Below are 22,252 nucleotides of genomic sequence, written 5' to 3'. Positions count from 1 at the left end.
TTAGTGGGAGAAAATTTTCGAGCTTAATGATCGGCAGACATCTGGACCGTATTATAAGTGTCCAAATTTAAAGTCCCATAGATTTTAGATTATATATATTTTTAAATTGTAACAAATAAAAATCTAATGTATATTTGTAGATTGTAACAAATTCTTAAAAAAAAAAAAAGGTTGTGCAAGGTCCAAATTCAATCATACGAGAGTAATACAGACATCTGAATAAGGTTAGGGACAAATTTGACACAATGTTACTATTTCTATTATCGGAACACCCCCCTGTTTTCTCTCTCATTTCCCCTTTCCTTTGAGAAAACAGAGCTCCTACAGAATAGCTGACAGTCCATTGGTTATCATCTGGTGAAATCCGGTTTTTGTGATTTTATAATTTTTTTCAGGTTTTAGAATATTGTTGCAGACTTGCAGATATGCTTAAGATTTTCCATTTTCTTCTTTTCAATTTTTGTATTTCAAATACAAAAGACAAGCTTAGTTATATTCAGAGAGAGGGAGATGAACGTAACATTTACACTGTTTCCTTCAATGGGAATAAGTTAAGGAAATATTAAATTCATTATACGGCCAAGGTTCTAATGAAGGCATTATTGATAAAAGTATACAATACGGAGAAATGGTGCTTTTCAAAAGCTTCTAATGGAGACATTATTGACAGAAGTTTACAGTACGGAAAATGGTGCTTTTCAAGAGCTATTTTTTTATCTTATCACACTGAGCTTAACTCATAAAAGTGACAGTTGGGTGATTTTTAAGCAATTTATTTGACTGACTGCTTCAAGTTTGACTCCTGAAAAAGTAAGGGACTAAAGATGACGGCTTTCAAGTAAGCAATAATGAATTCCAGGAATCTTCATGGCAGGTGCAGGGTTACGAAGATGTGTAAAAATGCTATCATTTGATTAATTAATTAGAGAGTGTCTCTCACATAAACAGTCTTAACGCTACACATTGCCGCAGATGAACGAACTATAGAAACCAAAACTTTTTTGGATTTTCTGATTACAGCTACAGATAAAATGAGGAAAAAGAAAAAAAAAATATGTACACTATAATTAATTCTGAGTTCTACTTTTAATTTTAATTCGGAATTTAGGGGCAGGACTGCCTTCTGATGGCTCAGGCTTGGCTGCTACCTTCGAGATCGTTACTTTTGATCCACTGGGTTCAAATGGTTTTAATTGTGCGGTTGCATTCTTAATGTTGGATTCCTCTTTCTTGGCAGCCAACTCTACTGAAGGCGCCTTTGCCTCATCACCCAGCAGCTTCGCCAACTCTTTCTCCTTTCGTTTCTTCTCCTTCTTTAGACGCTTCTTCTCCAAATAATCTGGATCTTCCCTGTTCCGCTTCTTTTCTCTGTCTTTCTTCTCCTTCTTTTCTTTGCCGTTCAAATCATGTCTTGCAACAGAGAGGGTTTGAAGGCTTGCGAATTTTTGAGCATCAGCGTCGACATTGTTATCTTGCATGATGCTAGGCGACGATGGGTCATCAGGTTGCAGGTGCATAGAAACTTTGCTTGAATCAGCAGTGCACTGGAGTTCCTTCCCGAAATTATCTCCTTCACTTGGAAGTTTTGCGCTGCCAATGCTAGCAGTCATCCGTGACCCATGATCATGACATGAATTGACTTCTTCGATATTGTGATTACTAAAGCTCACTGCCTCTGCTGAATTCCTTTGGGGTGCATCGACAGAAACAGAACTACTGGCGCCACGGTCATTTTCATGATTCCCACCTTGAGATTTTTCAATGGTTCTATTATCAGCCTCGTCTGCTCTACTAGTTGCAGTAGATTGTTTAACCCTAATCTTAACAACTGGCAGCTTCCTTTCATAACTGTTGGAAACAGTTTCTGCTTCCTTTGAGGCTTCTGGAACTGCCATTTTCCGTTCATGACTGTTGGAAATGACATCTGCATCCTTTGAAGCTTCTGGAACAGCCAATATATTCTCAGCATGACCATTGGCAACACAATCTACCTCCTTGGAAGCATCTCGAACGGCCAAATTATCCTGTGAAAGGTTTGGGACATCCATAGGAGGTTCCGCACGTCTCATTTCCGTAACAAAAGATGCAAAAACATTCTTCTGCTCGCTAGTTTCTCCATCACCCAGAAGCAACAATTTATCCCTGGGCACTCCGTAAAGCGTGGGGGCTCTAAAAAGGAAGTAAGAATGCAATGCAAGTTAGCTCTGCATACAATTACTTGGACATAAAATGTTAAGATAAACAATGGTGTTCCTTCAAACCGAAAAGGCAAGAAAAACAAAGAAATTTTTCAGCCAGCAATTTGAGCACAACCATTTCAATCCAAAAAAAGAAGGGGGGGTACCATTTCCTCACTTCTGAGTCACAGCTGTGCAAGCAACAATACAGAAATCTAGAAAATGATTAACTTGAATTTTCCATGGAGATGAACCTCCAATATAGGATAAGGCGCAAAAGAGCTTAATACCACTTCTGAAATTGATATAGAAGGATAATAAATTAATTTCATGACTTATTTTGAACAAAACTGTTCATTTGAAGGTCAGACCAGTTGGTGGAAGGAAGAGTCGCAAATAGTGATAACAACCAAATACTGCATTTTCTCCCTTTTGGCCTTTTACTGAAAATCAGTCAAGTCCCCACTAGCAGGCTAAAATAAAACTAGCAGATGATAGAACTGGGCTAAAATAAAATAGAATCTCTTAGATATTGAATAATCAGCAGTAGCCAATAAACAACAAAGTACGAAGAGCTGAGATGACTATGATGACCCAAGACAAAAGGCCACTTCCTAGCCTACTGGTTGACTATGGTATTTTGTTTTACCTTGCACTTAACCATATTAATGATTCCTAATAAATACTTGGTTAGACCAACTTTGTAATCCAACCTCTCAACCATGTTGAAAATTTTCCAGGGTACTTATCAAGACAAACAGGAGTCTGTAGTTGGGTCAACATTCAAACATGAAAAACCAAATGCTTGGTTAATTTTCAATCCTAAGATGACACAACTAATTGGCTACAATATGTTTACTAATGAGTAAAAAAAATAAAAAAATATTGACTGCAATACAATGCCAACGACACAATTCACAGCTTGGAAAACCCAAATACTGGGTTGATTTTGAATCCCAAGATGACACAACCAATGAAGTCAAAATATATTTACTTATTTGGTACCACAAAATCACGATACATCAACTACAAGGCAGAGCCAATTATACGACACTGAAGTAATGTCACTTGTAATAGAAATTATTGGTTATTAACAAAAGTGTGTCACCTGATTTCTTTTTAAGACCTAGAGTTATAATATAGTGTGATGATTATCGCCATAAAAAATTAAACCACCCAATCCACAAAGGAGAGAAAACAGTAAACCCACCTTCCTGCAAGGATTTGTAAAATGCCAAACAAGTGATGACGAAGGAATACATTATTGAATGATATACGACTTTCAAGCAAATTCAGCAAAGCCACTAGAGTTACTGTATCAACTTCATGATTGGAATCCGATCCACCTTTTATCTGACATATCCTCATAGCATGAATACCCAATTTCACCTGTCCTGCAATCATGGGATATTGGAAGTTAAGAAGGTGCACCATCATTTTACCAAGAATGCATCAATCGTCCATCAGCAAAAGCTGAAGCCTGTACAAAGAAAGTTCTAGCACTGAGGCAAGGAGAAAAAGGAAAAACCTCTCAACGACGGTTCTTCTTCTACGCTTTTGATAAACAATGACAATGCTGAATCTATGCCATTGCAGTGGAACTCAAGATCAAGGAGTGCTCTGCTCGCCTCAACTCGAACTTGCCATATAGTATTGAAATCCCTAAATGGTTTAATAAGTTTAACAACCTGATCCTGCCGTGAGTAATGGCCACAAGTAAATTAAAATATGTTTAGAAGCAATCTATCACCGGAAGGGAATAGGAAAACACTTACAAGAGAGATGAATCCAGATAGCTTTAACGCAATTTGAGTCAACGTTCGGATGCAGCTGATTGTCAAGATCCCATTGTAACTTGGCATGAGCCTAATGAATGCCATTTGATACACAGTTAATTATAACGGATATTTACAAATGCATTTCCAATTACAAGAAATTAAATTTCACCTGTCAAACTGCAAAAGTCGATCAATACGCTTGAGAAGAGATGATAAAAAGAGAATACTCTGTTACAAATTAGCGATGCACCAAGTAAGCCTCCAGAGCACAAAACAAAATGTAGTGAAAATATAAGGTTTGACATTATAACAACTATATATGATAAAAGTAAATGAAACTAGGATCTCAAATTTCTCGTCACTGCAGTTAAGTCAAAATTGGAAATAAAATCCTCTACCTTCTCAGAAAGTAGAGTGGACATAATGCTCTGGGTGGCACACCTAGACCCACTTATACTCAAAGATTAACATATCGCCTAAGAGCTCAATTTTGAACCACACCACGCACCACGACAGAAGCCCCATCAATTGGCATGATTTGTTAAATCTTGTTATAAAAAAATTTACTCTTTTTTTTTTTAATATAAAGTGGCAAGAAAAAGAACTTATATTAGAGAGAAAATAACTACCAAAAGCCGATAGAAAGTCTGCAGAGGCCAGGTAAATCTAACCCATGTCACCTATGTATTGAGTGAGGATATATGACTAAGTTCAAACAGCAAAGACCCTAAAACAAAGGACAACTATAATTTAACACCCACAAAAAAAAAAATGATTTGTTAAAGGTGCCCCAGGGGTTTGCCCCAGCGATTTTCAAGCAACTTTATTTGGATGGCCATGCTTGTTCGAATCCTACGGGCGGTAAGGGCTAAAAATTAATTTGTACTTAGCCCACTCCCAACCTTCATTAGGGGAAAAAAGAAAAAAAAAAAGTTGATCTGTTTCAAACGCACTGTGCACAAATAGTAATATTTTTCTTTGAAAAGATCAATTTATTTGAGCTCAATATTCTTTAGTCTAAAAGCACTGTGCACAAATAGTTCATGCAAATATATTATAAGGGTGCAAACACACGACTATAATTTGGATAGTTCTATAAAATCCATCGAAAGGGACAGCATTAACCACCTGTTGCCCAAACTCAAGTTCACCAACTGACTGGACCAGCGCAGCAAGCCAGAATACGTCTGAGTAGGGATTCCCATTATTATCATTATACTGTTGAAGAACAGTGAAAATAAACTATGAGCACAACAAAATTACAACAGCAAAAAGAAATGACTGGGACATTGCTTAAAAAGTAAACTTCATTAAAAAAACAAAACACAAACTTCAATGCACAAATCACACCCACTGGCATAAGCATTCTCTGCATGCTGAATCATGGGCACAGGCACTAAGAAAGACAAGAAAACTGTTCTATCCTTTTCACATTGAAGTTAAACAAAATCCTTGGAAGTAAGTTTAAAGAACTATAAAACTTCTTAAACTGAAGGACATACTCATTACATGACAACATAAAAGTATTTGTACATATTAAATATATCGAGTACCATGCCCTAGGTTACTGCCACCTTTCTTTAATCTCACTTGCAAAATCTTTAAAGGATTCAAAGAAATGAAGAGTCTTGTCAAGAAAACATCTCAAAGACATGGCATGAGCAAAGGCTTGCTTTAGTGTGAAAAAGCGATGTAATTCCACAAGATAAAAAGGTAGCCATGATGAGAAAATAAAATAGTCTGCTACTTTAAGAAATGAAAACTTGATCAGGAATCAGGATTAGTAATGAAAGGAGCCAAGATCATTATCATTCAGCATAAGATGGAAAGAAAGGAGGAGAATCACTTCACACAAATTTAAAAGAATTAATGTAACAGTTATCAAGTGCATACGCAATTCAGTTACTAAATATACGAGGCTCAAGTCATAATTACTATACTAGGAGCTCAATCGACGACTGCTTCCTAGAGCGTCCGAAAAGAAGCGAGTAGGAAATGAAAACCCAACGAGTGTCCTTTATGATCATTGAACTCTTTGGAAAATTAAGGGTATTTATGTTGTTGGTACCATAAAAAATGCTTAGGGAAGCCAACTTACTCAAACTTGAATTGTTACAAATAAGGCAATAAGACTTGCTTCTTTTAATTTTCTTTATCAATAAAATATATAAATGTTCTAAATGTATACAAAGAACTAACAAGTTTTACCCAGAAAGGGAACAAGAAAATAATAGTATAAACAGTATAGAAGAACAACTGATATAAAAGACTGCATCATAAGATAAAAGGAAAATGTATTCTCTAAGACTAGGGCGCAATATTCTATTTAAAGGGCCAAAACTGACCAGCCAAACAAGACCACCAGATGGTGAAAAGGTCCTATTGACTTATTAGCATATTCTCTTTGTCCAAATATATCATTAACTTCCATCGGCAATTATCTATTGTCCAAGTGTAAGGGCCATCCGGTTCTGTTGTGACTTGTGACTTCTAAGGCAAACTGATAATTTTAAAATTGCCATAGTTTTCAGATGCTGCGTGTATCTAGGTTCTAAATTTTCCTTAAAAAGTGTTCAATGGCCAAAATATATATTATGAATACATTTAACTATTTAATTATAAATATTACGCACTTATAGTTTTTTGTACATACATTCGCAAATACAGAGGTGTATTAAAATGGGTCAGACCAGGTGTAGTACGGAAGGTAAGAAAAAAAGAAATGAACTGAGACCAGCATTTATAGAAATAAACTAGGTCGGGCCTGCATAGAAAAAAAATCGCACAGAACTGAATGGAAACAGGTAAACCATGATATATGGGGAGAAAAACTGAATTGAAATCTAAGGACAGATGTTGTTAGGGCAGAAACAGAGTTCAGCTGCAAGAATGTAAACAGGCTGGGCTGTATTGAGCATAAATGTCTTTGTGTCAGTAAGTACAGAGATGGACAGAGTCAGCCTGTACCTCAGGCTGTTTTACACATGTAGGTTCAGCTACAGTGTCAGGCCAAATAACATTCCAACAGACCCTATCTGGTGGTAGTCAAATGGGACCAACCTGGCCAAAAATGCACTCTTGACACCATTATAAATATGGATATTTAAAAAACGATAAAGACGTGTGTGAGTTAGGACCTTTATGAAAGAACCTTTTGATAATTCTATCATCACTAGGAGAAAAAGCTTCTGCTACTTCTCAAATAATTGTCCACGTGAGTTACATCATCTACCGATCATATGCCAATATGTTTTACCAAACAATTTTTTAATAAAGATGTTAAAAATTATCTTTTAGCTTCTTAAAAGCAATCTGAGATGTTTGTCATGATAGCTTTATGCATTTGAACGAAATTCATAAGGAGACTGTTTTAAATTAAACACTTTTTATAGTTTTGTTTTTCATTCCTAGGAATAAGTTGCAAACTAGCCTGGTTAGGTTCACTTAGATACCCAGGTCCAGTCTAAATAGCTACAAATTCTTCAGGAGTTTTAGTTGCAGGAGCTGAAGCTTGTCTGTAGTTAGTTTAGATGAGTCTACAACACCTTAAAGAGTTTTTCTTCCTCTTGCAAAGTTGCTTTTGGCTCTTAAGTGGACACTTGGTCCACCTTTCTACTTCTTTGTTCCATACTAATATAATTTTATGTTTCTTATCTGAAAGATAAAACACATGTATAGAAAGCCAATAAGCCATTGTAGAGTACACAATTTGTCTATTGTTCTCAATTTCTTATTCAATAAAACAAGAATGCTTTCTAAAGTGCTTAATCCATTACCTTCAAAAGCTGTAAAACAAACTCGACAGCTTCTCTTGGGCTTTTGTTGTCAGCAGCTCTAACCATAGCAACGGCATGTGGAATAGCCTAAAAGATTACAAAATGAGGAAGACATTTCAGAAACATCACTGGGAACTAAAAATTTATCAGTTCATAAAACAATATCAGTCTAAAGTATAATCTAAAGTTTCCAGTGGGTGAAAAAACGTCGATCTCTCAACCAATTCAAAAGGCAAAGCTATTGTCGAGTACATAAATTGTTTGCTTCTCTTCTACCACGGCAGATCCTTGATGCAAAATTCAAAGCCCAAGTAAAGGGACAGATTCAGATAAATGTTGGTCATCTTTGAAGGCTGGACACTGATGCAGCTATCAGGAGACCAACAAACAGCAATTTTTCTTTTCTAGATTGTAATGGTAGATAGAAGTTATAAATATTAGGAGAGGCCAGACCAGGGGCTAACACAATAATGAAAAATTATAAATCTCACAAGTTTTATATATACACAAACCCAAAAAAAAAGAAAAAAAGGGATAGATGGACTGGAATCTGCTGGTCTCTTAGGAGCAAAAGGATTATTGTTTATGGTCCAGGTGTTTTAATTTTTCCAAAATTGCATCTTCAATTTAGCTTTACAAGACCATTCCTTGCCCGGCTAGTTTATTGGTCACCAACTCTGATTGTCCCTTGAGGATTGAATCTATATACACTTATATAATGTCTCTTCTGGGGGCAATAAGCAGACAAAATATTCTAACCAGATGAGACCCTTTAGTGTGATGATGCTACGCAATGGATGCTTTAAATGCATTCAATTTAAGTTATGATGCTAAAGGACCACCAAGTGTTGTGCCTAGCCTATTCTATCCTCTTCCCTTGATTTCCCTATTCTCTTAAAGTTTTTGCCTTTCTACTCTTCTTTTTCTTTTTCCCCCTCTCTCTATCTCTCTCTATATTCTTTATCCACTGTACTCATTCAGATTTGTTTATCAATCTAAGTTCTAAAAACAAATTTATTTCACTGAGACTCCAAGCAATGTAAATCCATTTAACTTGTTCAGTGGGGCAAGACAATCTTGGCTAGGAAGCAGCATGTGAACGCACTTCAAAATGACGACAGGAAGACTTGCTCTAGTACTAGGGAAATTATCAAAAAAAAGAAATTAAAAAACACTAGATAAACAGACTATCCAAAGATTTCACCACGCAAAACAAGGGCAAAATTATGTGAACCAATCACATCCCACTTCACACAACTCATTACATACCCTACCTCAAGGCAATTACCTCAAGAACAAAATACTCTGAAAAATCATGGAAATCATTTGGCCTGGAAAGATCAACAGAAAACAAAAATGTTAACAAAGTGCTGCAGCTGTGTTATCAGTGCCATTTCAAACTAAGATAGAATCTCACCTGGGGAGTCCAATATTCTCATCAAACCTTCGACTTTTATAAAATTTCACTAGATGAAGCAACCCAGCCCAATCAGTTTCCTGTAAAATAATGACATATAAATCATATATACTGAGAACTGGTAACTGCAACATGGTCCACAAACCAAAACATTTCCAACTAATAAAGCACAATATGCGACAAATCAATTTTTTTTTTTTTTTTAAAAAAATCATCCTCCAAAAAGTTCAACATATGTCAATGAGGAAAATCATAGGATGCAGATCAATGCATCCAAAACGGCCTAGTTTCTCTGTCAACAAGTTAGTCATAAGCACAAGTCAAAATAAATCATTTGACTGTAACGGTAGAAGACCAAGGAAATCAATGCAAGTACCACTACACCAAAGCATTTGCATTTCCAAAAAATGATGTTCATAAAGTTTTTGCGGAAGACATCTTTCTAATAAAAAACACATAAGCACCAATCAATTGTAATGGGTTTGAGAACCGCCAAGGTAATTGTCACAATTGACGAATAGTTTCTCACAAAAATTTAGATTATATGAATACCTTTGGTGAATAGTTTTGGCATACATTTTGGTAACAAAAAATATTGGACCTACCGTGCGCTCAATATATTCAATGAATAAAGGTGAGAATTATCACAATACCTCAGATGCTGTATTAGCCAAAGCATATGCTGCCTCAATCCGAACTCTCCAAAAGGCCTAAAAACAACAGAAAAGTTCCCTAATTAAATTTCATTAAAAGCAAGTCAAATCAAGACCACATATGCTTCTAAATTTGATTAAAACCTTGGAGTCACTGAGGAAATTATTCAGTGTGTTAACAACATTGAAAGAAAGATGGGGCAGAGCTTCTAGAGCTGCGATTGCTTGTGCCTGAGCAACAACATCTCCATCCTTCTCTAACTGATTTATCTGGAAAATCAAAACAGTGATGTAAGATTGTTATCCACTTAATTAAGTAAAAAATGTTAAAAGCATCTATTATGTAATGCAACAGATACAACTAAAACTATACCAATCATGGCAAGTTGTTATCCAATAAATCGAGTAAACATTGTTAAATACAGAATTACATGATGCAACATACGCAGCCAAACCGAATAGTGCAACATAGAAATAACATAATTGCTCCAATCAACTTTGGCCATAACTGGGATCCATATCAAGATTTAAATATTTGAGGCAACTTTACAAACTTCATCCACGCACCATAAACCAAAAATCACAAGTAGCATGCAGATTCAGTGCTGCTTACATGCTTAGAACCCAGGCCAAAGGACCATATCCAATGACCGTCGACAAAAATAGCTATACAAAAGTATAATGAAACTTTGCAGCACAGACAAAATTCCTCACCCACATCTGTACAGGCTGGTTAAAATGAATTTCAGCCAGATATTCCATTTCTGGGTCTGCCCTAATCCATGACAATGGAGATTCCATGCTGCAAAATGATACAAATGTCAAGTTTGTCATCTTTCAAAAAGAAGTTCCACAGAGTCTAAGTGCCATAACAACATACCTGGAGCGCATGTCTAAACCGGCAACAGCATCCCCGTTATCATCACAGCCGTCAGGTTTTGAACCCTTTTTAGGCTTCAAGGCACGTCTCGCAGCCAGCTTTGAATGGCATTGTATTTCCAGTAGCTGCCATGCATCTCCAGCCATTGGCAGAATTGGATGGTCATACATACCATCAAGCTCATGAACTCTAATGCTCATCATCCCAGGCCATCCAATATCACCATCTCGGTTTTCAGAATCGGTATTAGAACTAAGAACAGGAGTCCTTGAGTCAGGTTTAACGGTGCAATCCCGCAACACCGCCAGTTCAACAATATTTTTCCGTTTGTTATATGAAAACCCCATCCTTATGATCACAGCAAGAAAAAAAAAATGCATTCAGGCAAAGATAATCAACTAAAGATTTCCAACATGCAAAAACTAGCTCAAACAGATGATACCTTAGCACCGGGCAGCCACACGTTCCAACCCAACGGGGAAAAAACTCCTTGAGGAATGGACGCTCAAGGTTCCCAACCTTATTTGCAAAATGCCGAAACTGCATCTCAAAAATTTATAAAATAATTAAAAACAAAAAAATAACCAGTTTTAGAACTTCATTTATTTTTCCTTTTTCAAAACGTCTGAAGCTTCTTACTTAAACCTTTGCACATCTAATAACAATCCAGCAACTATCACTAAACAGGTAGGACAACTATTGGTCACAATATGTGTCAAAATTAATATAAAGAGAAGCAATCAACTATTGAAAAGTTTAAAAGATTAATAAATAAAAAATCAAAAAACAAAGAAAATATCGTTTGCACAAAGAGTTGTCTGTAAAAAGGACATCTGTAGGTTTCAAGCTACATTGTTCTCAATTTTTTGGGGAAATATAAAATGTAAATTTCATTTCAACAGCACAAAATATACTATTTTGACCCCCTCAACCGAAAGGTTTCAAACCACGAAGTCATACTGGTGTCAATATAAACCACACCTCCTTACTAAGTACTAACCAATTCATTATCTCAGTCTGCCTAGCACCCCCACCCTTTCTTTCTCTTCCCAAACAGAAGGAGAAAACAACTGTAATCATGCACATTACGGAAACTCTACTGCAACAACTTAGTCCCGAGAATCTATCAAAAACTTTAAAAAAGACCTGAAGAGGACAAGTAAAATAAGCAGCCTGCATTTACATGGAGTGTTTAATCTGAAAACACATGATCAACTAAGCATCTTAACGAAAAGAGTATATATGTGTGTGCGCGGCCATATGTATATGCATAAAACTCTTTACATATCTTTTTAAACAGATCTTGCATTTACTTTGAGCTTTACATAATCTTGGAGTTAGGAAGCACAGAGAAGAATATATCCACGAAAGCCGCGTAAGATTTTCCCAAAAATAGAAACAGTTAAATTGCCAACACTTGTGACATCAAATGTCACTTAAACACTCTACATTCTACCGGGCATATACCATGAGGTGATACTTTATCACCAGTGACAAAAGAAAAAATAGCTAAAAAATGAATCATAAGTAAAACCAGCTGACATTAATGACAGAATCTCGTGTATCACCAGATGAACATTTTCATATGCATTAGTAGAATGTAATTACCTCCTTTGTACTAAGAGTTCTCACAGGAGATGCACCCTGAGCCCGAGAAATGATATTCTGCAAAATCTGCATTTATCAGAAAACAAGAATCAAAGACTATCCTTGGACAAAAACTGTCTTCCCTATTCTACGGAACACCCAATCATTAATGGTATAAATCTCCATAAATCAAGCATGAATAAAATTAGGAAAAGGGAATGGACTACCTAACAGTTGATATTAATACAAAAATAACTAAAGACGATCTAAATTTTGTTAGGTTTAGATAATTATTCTTACTCAAAAGGCTTCAACCCAAATGAAACAATATAAAAAAAAGTTACTAATATCTTCGTATTTCACTTCCATTAGTTTATCATGATAGCCGGCAAAAGCTGACTACATATGCTTGCACATATTTTACACCCAAAAAAAAAAATATATATATTTGGATTTCAAAGCTAATCATTAGAGAATATCATCCATATCTACAAATTAAAATATAAGCAAGCAATTTATAGAAAAGGAGAAAATTCATTTTGGACATAGAAACTTATAATTCTGCGACACATGCTAGCTTCTTCGAACCCAATTATATTATTAAAGCAGTGTGTATACAATACCGAACCATTATAGTATTTATAAACAGCTTGTACCAACCAAAGCAAACAGAAAATGAAGATAAATAATTAAAAAGTTTAGATCGGGAAATGCAAGCTAACGAATGGGACAAAAAAGAAAATGCTTGAACATGATCAAGCGAAGCTGCCAAAGAAACTAATAGTTCCATAACCCTCTTGGCTGGTAAACCTAAAATGCCACTGTCAACTAAAAAACCACTTTTTACAAGACTTCTTAGGATATAACAAATAAAAATAAAAAAGGCACAAACACCAGAAGGGGGATTTTAGTTTCTTGTTCCTCAAGATAGTCATGATTAAGTGCCTGTTTGGTATGGCTTATTTAAGAGGCATAAGTGCTTATTTAATCGTATAAGCACTTTTTAAAAATTTTTATAGTGTTTGGTTATTTTTTTAGTAGAGCTTTTTTAGCTTAAATAAGCTAATTTACCTCTACTAGCAAAAGCCCAAAATTTGAGCTTTTGGGAGTAGAGGTTATAGAACTTTTCTAAAAATATATAATATAAAAAATATCACATAGTTTAATGGTTCAAAAATACTTTTTTTATTGCAACCAAACACCCAATGACTTTTTGTCCAAAAGCTCTATTGGTATAAGCTCTACTACTATAAGCTCTATTTAATAAGCTGTACCAAAGGGAGCCTAAAGCAACTATGCTGCTAGGACCCTTACTTTTCGGAAGAAATTGGACCCCATTTGCTTTTCCAACATCTGAAGGATTGCCACCTATTAGAAAATCAATCAATTAGCACAATTAATGTGTGTGCGTGTGATGTTGAAATAAGAAAAATATATACGTATCCAAAGTAAACTTACAGACTTGCATGACCGAATCTTGCCAAATATACCGATACATTGTGTTCCATACAAATCCTTACAAGAAGCAGAAGAGCTTAAAGCTGTTGCACCGCTGTCATCTGCTTTGCAAACAGCACAATTTGCCTACAATTTTGAAAAGTCGAGTTGTCAATTTGCAAAGAGATTTATGGAAAACAAAAATACAGAATTGATAATGCATTATTATTGTTAAAGGATAAGGTAAAGAAAATTGGATGAAAACTCCAAGTCTCTCCCTTATCCAAGAGTAGAACCTTGGTGGCCATGATGGTTTTTCCAAGTGAACAGGAGCAACAAGATTTATGTCAGCATTCCATCAACTAGGGCAGGTCAAGCACCCAAACATAAGCACTCCCCACAAATAACACCGGGAATGCCTAAAATAGGAAACCTAAATTGACAAGCTGACTTCCAAAAATCATGTTAAAATCTCTTTTTCTAAACATTTCTTATATACTTTCTTTTATTGCTTTTCTTTTTGATCAAACATGTTTTATCTTTTCACCAAGGATTAGCAATAACCAAGCTGTAAATCAAATTGCCCTCAGAAATCTTGCATAACCTTGCCACTTGATAAGATTTCCTTTCTTATTATACATCTTTTGACCAGAGTTTATGTCTTATTATACATCTTTTGACCAAAATTTACGTATCTTCGGAGCCGGATTTTCAGGTATACTTTAAGTTCGTTTGTTGGCCATTAGGAAGTAATATGATTAGGTCGGTTTAATATTGCACTACCATCTACCAACATGAAAATTGCTCACTGTTGTCTTAACTATACTAACTTAATGGGCTAAGAGGCATAGCAGCTATTTGGGTGATGTTGGATTAAGTTCAGATTTCTTATCTATAGATGGATAAATTAATCTGATCAATTTCATAGAATGCCATTTAATCTAACGCCCAAACATGTGCTAAAGAGATTTGGACACTAGATAAGAAGAAAATATTATAACAACTCAATAACCTATAAGCTTCCCAATAAACACTAGCGCAATGGCCAAAGAAACCTTTAAAAGTAAGTTATATTACAACAAGAGAAGCAAAGAAGTTTAATGTTCTAATATTTTCTTGATTCTTGAGAATACCAAAATAAAGAAACGATCTAAATTCACGTTGATTCAAAAGAATACAGTGAACCTAGAGGGTTAAGATTCGTTGATTCCACAAAATGCCAAAAATTAACTAAACTCATAAACTTGCACAGAGCTTTGAAAACTGAAAGTATTATTGAACTCAAATCTGTCTTCAAAGGCTACAAGAGATGATTATTTATACTACCGTGAACCTAGAGGTTCCTCTAAGACTCGTTGATTCCATAAAATGCCGAGAATTAACTAAACTAAAAAATTCACACACACTTTGAAAACTGAAAATATTATTTAACTCAAATTTGCCTTCAAAGGCAACAAGAAATGGCTATTTATATTACTAGTAATTATCCTAAACCATAAAGAAAAAAAGAAAACAAAGTCTTAAACTATTAAGAAATAGAACAACAAACTTTAGACAATAAGGAAACCAAGTTAAATAGAACAGGGATTCCTAATCTGCATCACAACTACTCATACAAACATAACTAGTACGTATGTGGTATACTCATGCAAGTTTGCAAACCTTGTATCTCCGATAACGAGCTTCATTATTTCCCAAAAATTTCTTGATAAATGAATCTGTTAGAAAACCAGCAAGACCATCCAGCAGCCACTCTGACATTAAACATAAAGTAACAACATGAAAAAAAAGGGGTTTGGCCTTTAAACTATATCGAATAAATAATGGCAGCAATCTAAATCCCAATTAAGCAGCGCAAACAATATACTACCAACCCACCATCATTCGATAACTCAGGAGTGATATATACTCCAAACCACTGTCTTGCAAGGGCAAATGAAAGTTTAATGCTAGTGTCTATGGCCTGTTAAAAAAAATGTTCTCATTAGAACATAGGAAGAACAAGGAAGCATATCAATCACAGGTTTTACATCACAAAATTTCAAATGCAAGGCAGCCATCAACCATTAAAGAAATTATGCTCTAATGGACATGTAATCATGTTCAGGTCTCGACTTCTTAAACTGCCAGCCTAAAAGTTTTTCTCGGCCACAGATAAGACTTCTGAGTCAAATAAGAGCGGACCTGATCGATAACTTTCTCATCATACAGAATCTGAGAGCTAAAGATGCCCATCGCAGCTCCAAAAGTGGACGATGATACTGCCATCTCAGGAGCTAAAAAAACTTGCTTGTATGATCCAAATGGAAATTTTGCATCAAGGTATGTCTCATAATGGCTGGTGAACATAAAATCACCAGTCAAGCAACAGTTCAAAGTCAACAGACTTACAGTTGAGTCCCTCAAAACCACAAGAAAGATCTAAATAACAACTACTATGCAGTTCAACCTTACAAACCTGAACGCATTGTGGAAAAACTCCACAGTATTATGAATCTTTGATACATTAGCTGGCAAACATATGTGTGACATGAGACTCTGATGGTGGTCAGGAAGGACTTCAAAGGGTGCAACTGCCAAAGTTATCCACTTAGCACTAACTGGAACATCTAATCTGTAGACGTATGTTTTGCGAGGAGGATCATCCTTGCTCAGAACCTGTTAAGTAGAAGGAATGATACTTAGAAGACAAAAGCATCAATAAAAATTAAAACCCCAGCTGCAAACATACAACAATATAAAGATTATTTGCCAAAACAGCAGGGGAAGGGAGTGTTTTACTTTGCAGAACCTTATATGTTGAAGAATAAGTTCATTTACATTCAGAACTATCAAGTGCAACACCTTCAACCACTAAATAAAATGATAAGCAGTTAAACAGTTTTTCTGTCTGGTTAATAAGGACAAACAATGTGTTGAAATGAGACATGATGGACACAAACAACCTTAAGCACACCACTATGAAAGCCATACAATGAGAAAAGGAGTAGAATCCCACCCAAAATGTGTCTCAGCACGCAATATATAAATAAAGGCACAAAGCTATATGAAATTTAGCAATAAAAAATGCACAACATGCCAGTTCCTTAGACAATCTGTGTGAAGTTAAAATGTAACAACAGGATACTGGAGTTCATATAATTTGGTCCCTCCCATCCAACATTTTGCTGCACACATAGGAATGAGAGATGATTTAAAACAAAGGCATAACCATAGTCCTCTTGATTGTGAGACAAAACCATGTCATAAGGATAAGTTATCTTTATTCAAAAATCCAATTAAAATCTATTGGCATAACATCCTTGAAAATGATTCGAGTTTTTCACATTAGCTACCTCAACAAACCTCAAGTTAAATACTCAAGAAGGCGAAATAATGCATCAACAGTAAATAAATTAAACTTTCTCCCCATAACAGCTAGAGTTACCTTAGCAAGAAGTAACTGGCAAGAAAGTCGAACTTAAAAGGACTACGAAACACTTTTTCACTTTGGCGTAAGAGTACTTTCAAATTTTTTAAGTCTAAAAATAGACGAAGAAACAAGATAAGAGCACTTGGATAAGTGATTCAAAGAAGCCAATATTTTTTTAATTAACTGGAATATTAACATTCAGATTAAATATGCCAGTTGTATATGACTAGAAAATCCCTTTGAGTTAGGAGTTCAACACATTTTACAGCGGTCAATTTAGAGAACTCCATGAACATTGACTGGTCAGAAGTTATTCCAGTAACGAACATTGAAGCAAAAACATGTTTCTATTGCTTTCTTCCAACTATTAAGGCTAAGAACACATTATTTTAATTTGAGTTGAGTTCCTAAACGTCAAAATGCATATCTTAGCAGCAACTTGCCCTTGTGTTAATTTATTGGTTATATGCTATTAAACACGCACTTAATTATTGACAACATGACGCCAAGGAGATACCTAACATTCTTATTGCATAACGCAGCAAGCTTAACTGTCTCAATTCAATGCCAAAGATGGAGAGAGAGCAGAACAGAGAAATGGTTGCCATGGAAAAGGGTTTTGAACAATCTCCTGGGTTAGAACTCGTCTCAACAAGCCTCAACCACAAAGATGAGTGCGGTGAGCGTGGATTGAACACGCGACCTTCAGATCTTCAGTCTGACGCTCTCCCACCTGAGCTATCGCCGCAAATTATACACTTAGGTGGTGTCCAGTTGGAAGGAGAGGAAGGGGAAGAGTAAAGTAATTTGAATTCTTTCTCATTTCCGATGTTTGGTTGACCATAATTTTCAAGAATTTAATCTCCATTATAATTTAATATAATCATAATGTGGAATTTAGATTTCAAACCAAAGAGTGATGAATTCAAATTCCTCTTTTGTTGAAAGCCAAAACATTCAAAATTACCCCTTCAATCTTTTATTAACTTGTTTAATATTATCAAATAATTATTATTTACAATTTTATTTTATCAATTTAATTTTTAGATAATTAACTTTATACTAATAAAAGTTAAAGTAATGATTTAAACAATTTAATAAAATCAATTTACTTATTTAATTAATTCGCAAAAATAGAAAATATAAATTGAAGTCATCGCAATGCCACCGTCACTGGTGCATGGGACGTCATCGCCAATACAGTTGGACTCGCCAACCAACAAGCAACATCATCATATTGTCATAAAGGTTAAAAAAAATGGATTTATTTTCTTCAAATCCGATTAAAAAAGTTTTAAAACTTTCTACCTTTCCCAGATCTAGACAAACATTAAGCATTTCGGCCGAATAAATTGCTTTAATCAATCGGTCGTCAATTTCTAATAATTTTCATTATAATTCTAGAGCCGAAATAACATGGTACAGTGGTGGCCAACGGCAGCCGCGGCAACTCTGCTTTTTTTTTTGGGTTTTCAAATGTAATTTCAAAATTATAATATATTAATTAAGAAATTATTTATATTATATCATAATTTATTTAGAAACAAATTAAATTAAATTAATTAAAAATAAAATTATATTAACAAACTTTTCAAATAGAAGTTAATTATCCAAATGAAAAATAAGGCATTTCCTTTCTTTGTATAATTTTGTAACAAATCAAACATTAGAAAAGAGTTTCAATGTACTCTCCTTTCCATTCTTCCACTTTCCTCTCCTCTCATTTCCTTACTTTTTTTCATACCAAACACCACCATAGGTCCATACCAAGTCATTTATCCTCAACTTAGGAAAAATAAACAAGTTCAAATACCATTTTCCATGACTTCTCAATCAAGGACGTGTTATTTCCACATTGCAAGAGTCAAATTCCAAGCCAAGCAATTTTTGAGTACTGAGACAGCCTAATAAAACATAAGCAACTCCACGAAGCACTGAATGGGATATTTGACAAAATAGTTACACTTTGAAATTTTCTAGAATGGTGCATAATAGTTTTCAACATAATAACCAAGGTTGTAACATCACAGATATCGGTGTGTCTTTAATGCTTAGAATGTTAAGAACTCCATAAAACTAAATACTTGGGAAACATGAAGACCTTTGACCCCATAAACATTAAATACTTCACTAACATTATCCAGCTACTTATAGTTCAGCATTTAAATTGATTAATTCAATATTAGGAGGTTAGGATCTAAAAGCTTTTGGGGTTTACTAACTTTCTTTCAGGTGATATAGTATACTCTCTTGTTGCTAAAAAATAGAAGTATCAAGCAATATGCATTCAAATGAAATGAAAGAACATGAAGTGATAATATGAAGAATCTAACTTGAAGCACAAATTACATGTCTAAACTAAAAATAAATATGAATACATAGAGACAATATAATATAGAGCCCATGTATTTTTTAAAACTTCTGACAAGGTTCCATTTGAGACATTATAAAAATTAATTGTCCATGCAGTAATAAAATATTCTCATCAATTTCTCTGACCTGATATAGTAAGCTTCCAGCACTGACGGCAATAAGATTTTGGGAGACTGTAAACTCCAGATCATAACTGAGCAGATAATGTGATACAATATTAATACTGTAGAGACTTCAAATCTCCATAACTACCAAGCCCAAACATGAACAGGAACAATGAAATAGCTCATACCAGCATCGTTGGGTGCTGTCATCTATACAAGGAAACCAGCACCGTGCTCGCCTTATCTGATTATCAGTGTGTAATGCATTACCATCAAAATGAATTCCAGCCTCTACTTTCTCGACCCAATAGTCAATACGAACCAATTTCACATTCTGCACCCAACATTAACCTACATGAGAAACCACAGAAGTGTGAACCTCATCACTATAAATCTAGAGAGCATGCTAAGAAACCACAAACAAATAGCCAATTTGAACCCAGGACTACCAGTATATGTGCAAACCAATTGCTTACAGCTAGCACTAATGAAATTGCTTTTACAAATGTGCACCTTCTGTATAATCCAAGGTCAAGTTTCCAACCAAGAGTTTAGAGGTTCCTCAAAACCAACAGAAGATATCATATCTTATGGGTTAACCATTAAAGACTGTACGGGCAATAATCCCTAGTTTCAAACTTAAGAGTACAAGCAAGTGGAATCCTAGGGGATTTCCATGTATCAGATAGACACTTTGTAGTTATTTAAGATAGACTCTGTAAATAAATCAACTAAGAACTCGGTCAAGTATAACTGGGCAAATGCTAGGAATCCCTGTTTTTAAAGTTCAGCCGAAGAGTTGAAAACATACCCTTATGAACTTCCACTAAAAATATGTTTACACTAAGCTCAGAAATTCACAACATGCAATGGCTCTCATGGGCTATTTGCACAATCCACAAAACATAGATTGAACGCTGGCCAACAAAACAAATAATTCATAAACAACATGAATGTAGATAGCTTAGCAACAGTAACCTGCTTAGGTTCAGCAGAGGAATCCAACTTATTCTCCAAATTCATTTGTTCTATCTGATCAGTTAAACCCTTGAACGGCTTGCAACAATTGATGAGCAAATTAGGAACTAATTCTCTTTCCAGAGCCGATATGTACACAGCAGCTGCAGCATCTGCAGCAGAACTCGGCGACGAGACCATGGATCTCCATCTCTTTTCATTTTCCACATTTTGATGATTATGCGGATAATATTCGAACTCAGTAGGCTCTCCGTCAACCAACACGCTCTCAATTCCCAAATTCTCCGCATGTAACCCTACAATCCCTATATCCGGTACTGCAATCTCCAGCTCGGTGTAGCTACAGATATTTTACAAAAAGAAAATTAAACGCGCAATTAGTTAAGTGAGTAATCAAAATCATGCGCATGTCACGTGTGTATGCGAAGAAGGTTAATTCATTTCTCACCCGTAGATTTGGTGCTTCTCCATGTCGATTGAGAGGCAGAGCTTCTGGTGACGCACGACGGCGCCGGAATTCTCAACCTTCGTTTCCTCGTTCTTCGGCTTACGAGGCTTCGCCATGGCTAGCTTGCTTGCCCACTCTGTGTTTGATGATTTGATGATGAGCGCGCTGAGGTATCGAGGGCTTTATTTATAAAGGAAATTCAGGTTCTTACGAGCAATCGCCTGTGGTACTTTGGGTCGCGTCCGGTTACGTTGTCCCTTACTTTGATGTTTTGATCTAACCGTACACGTAGGAGGGTGAGCGATCTGACGGACTGAATCCTTTTGACGGAGTGCCAATGGAAATAGACGTTGCGAATTTTCGGATGATGTACAAATCAGATTCGTTACGTCTTACTTTTTCTTATTTTCTCATTTACAAGACAATTTTACTTGAATTTGTAGATTATCAGCTTTTATTCTAATCCAGCTGAATTCTTCATTCTCTTGTTCTTGTTCCATCAATCTCTCTCATTTTATTGATAATTGAAAAATAAATTTAACTAGAGATGTAATACGGTAATAAATTTATCTCACTAATTCTCCTTATCATTTTATGAATAATAAGAAAAAAATATGATTTAGTAAATATTATTGCCACCTATATAGTGAATATTTGAACATGTAGTAGAACTTTTTATCTTATTATCAATTAATATTAAAGATATGATTTTATAAGACAGCTCCACATGATACTATCTGTCACTGTAAAATAAGTAATATCTTCCATTAAATCATTACTTTTAATTTCTATAACAGAATTTTTCTTTTTTAAAAAAGTTTAACCATTATATAAGCAAAAAGACTTATAATCTTATGAGTAATGATATAGCCACAAATTTTTGTACAAATTTATTTTATACAAACTGATGTGGCATGATAAGATTGATTAAATTAAATATCACTTGGCCCACATAATTTATTTTTATTAATTTATATTTTCATTCAACCAATCTTATCATGTCACGTTAGTTTATACAAAATAAGTTTGTACAAGAGTTTGTGACTATATTATTACTCTAATCTTATTTTAAGAAGCTTTTAAAACATTTTAAGTTTTTTAAATTAATTTATAATTTTTTTTTGGTAAAAATTTACTTTAAAGAGTTTTGTATTTTTTTTAATGAAGATTTTTCTAAAACATACACCACTAAATATGGTAGACAATACGCACTATAGTACAAATAAGAAATT

At 34.9% G+C, this 22,252-nt stretch overlaps 1 protein-coding gene and 1 non-coding gene across 5 annotated transcripts; both read right to left on the bottom strand.

Annotated features, from left to right (window-relative positions):
* Positions 1 to 893: 893 nt before the first annotated feature.
* On the bottom strand, positions 894 to 21,240 carry LOC18048876 (transcription initiation factor TFIID subunit 2). 4 transcript variants are annotated; one of them, XM_024188345.1, is made up of 26 exons: positions 21,021 to 21,239; positions 20,573 to 20,912; positions 19,783 to 19,928; positions 19,617 to 19,683; positions 16,164 to 16,363; positions 15,890 to 16,043; positions 15,584 to 15,668; positions 15,368 to 15,459; positions 13,727 to 13,852; positions 13,583 to 13,636; positions 12,290 to 12,355; positions 11,124 to 11,221; positions 10,682 to 11,029; positions 10,516 to 10,603; positions 9,946 to 10,071; positions 9,802 to 9,858; positions 9,149 to 9,228; positions 9,020 to 9,062; positions 7,732 to 7,818; positions 5,084 to 5,173; positions 4,125 to 4,183; positions 3,953 to 4,043; positions 3,706 to 3,871; positions 3,388 to 3,571; positions 2,345 to 2,472; positions 2,087 to 2,169 (listed from the first exon to the last, which is right to left on the bottom strand). In XM_024188345.1, the coding sequence occupies exons 1-25, from the start codon at positions 21,134 to 21,136 to the stop codon at positions 2,352 to 2,354; spliced, it is 3,084 nt and encodes a 1,027-aa protein (XP_024044113.1). In that variant the 5' UTR covers positions 21,137 to 21,239; the 3' UTR covers positions 2,087 to 2,169; positions 2,345 to 2,351. The 4 variants fall into 4 exon arrangements, with proteins under 4 accessions (XP_006440912.1, XP_024044112.1, XP_024044113.1 ...); XM_006440849.2 differs by lacking the exon at positions 2,345 to 2,472 and having other exon boundaries at positions 894 to 2,169; positions 21,021 to 21,233; XM_024188344.1 differs by lacking the exons at positions 2,345 to 2,472; positions 13,583 to 13,636 and having other exon boundaries at positions 894 to 2,169; positions 21,021 to 21,233.
* Positions 17,793 to 17,865, bottom strand: TRNAF-GAA. Its single transcript has one exon. It is a non-coding gene; the product is annotated as a tRNA-Phe (tRNA).
* Positions 21,241 to 22,252: the final 1,012 nt, after the last annotated feature.

The sequence above is a fragment of the Citrus clementina genome, unplaced genomic scaffold, assembly GCF_000493195.1.
Source record: "Citrus clementina cultivar Clemenules unplaced genomic scaffold, Citrus_clementina_v1.0 scaffold_3, whole genome shotgun sequence".
Lineage (NCBI taxonomy): Eukaryota > Viridiplantae > Streptophyta > Magnoliopsida > Sapindales > Rutaceae > Citrus > Citrus x clementina.
Note: the sequence above shows the minus strand (reverse complement) of the source record. Positions and strands in the feature narration are given on the sequence as shown.

Coding starts and splice junctions, on each gene's coding strand:
- LOC18048876 (XM_006440849.2), bottom strand. CDS start 21,136: ATGGCGAAGCCTCGTAAGCCGAAGAACGAGGAAACGAAGGTTGAGAAT. Junction 19,684..19,782: donor GACAGCACCCAACGATGCTG/GTATGAGCTATT, acceptor TTATCTGCTCAG/TTATGATCTGGAGTTTACAG. Junction 13,853..15,367: donor CTCGTTATCGGAGATACAAG/GTTTGCAAACTT, acceptor TCAAAATTGTAG/GCAAATTGTGCTGTTTGCAA.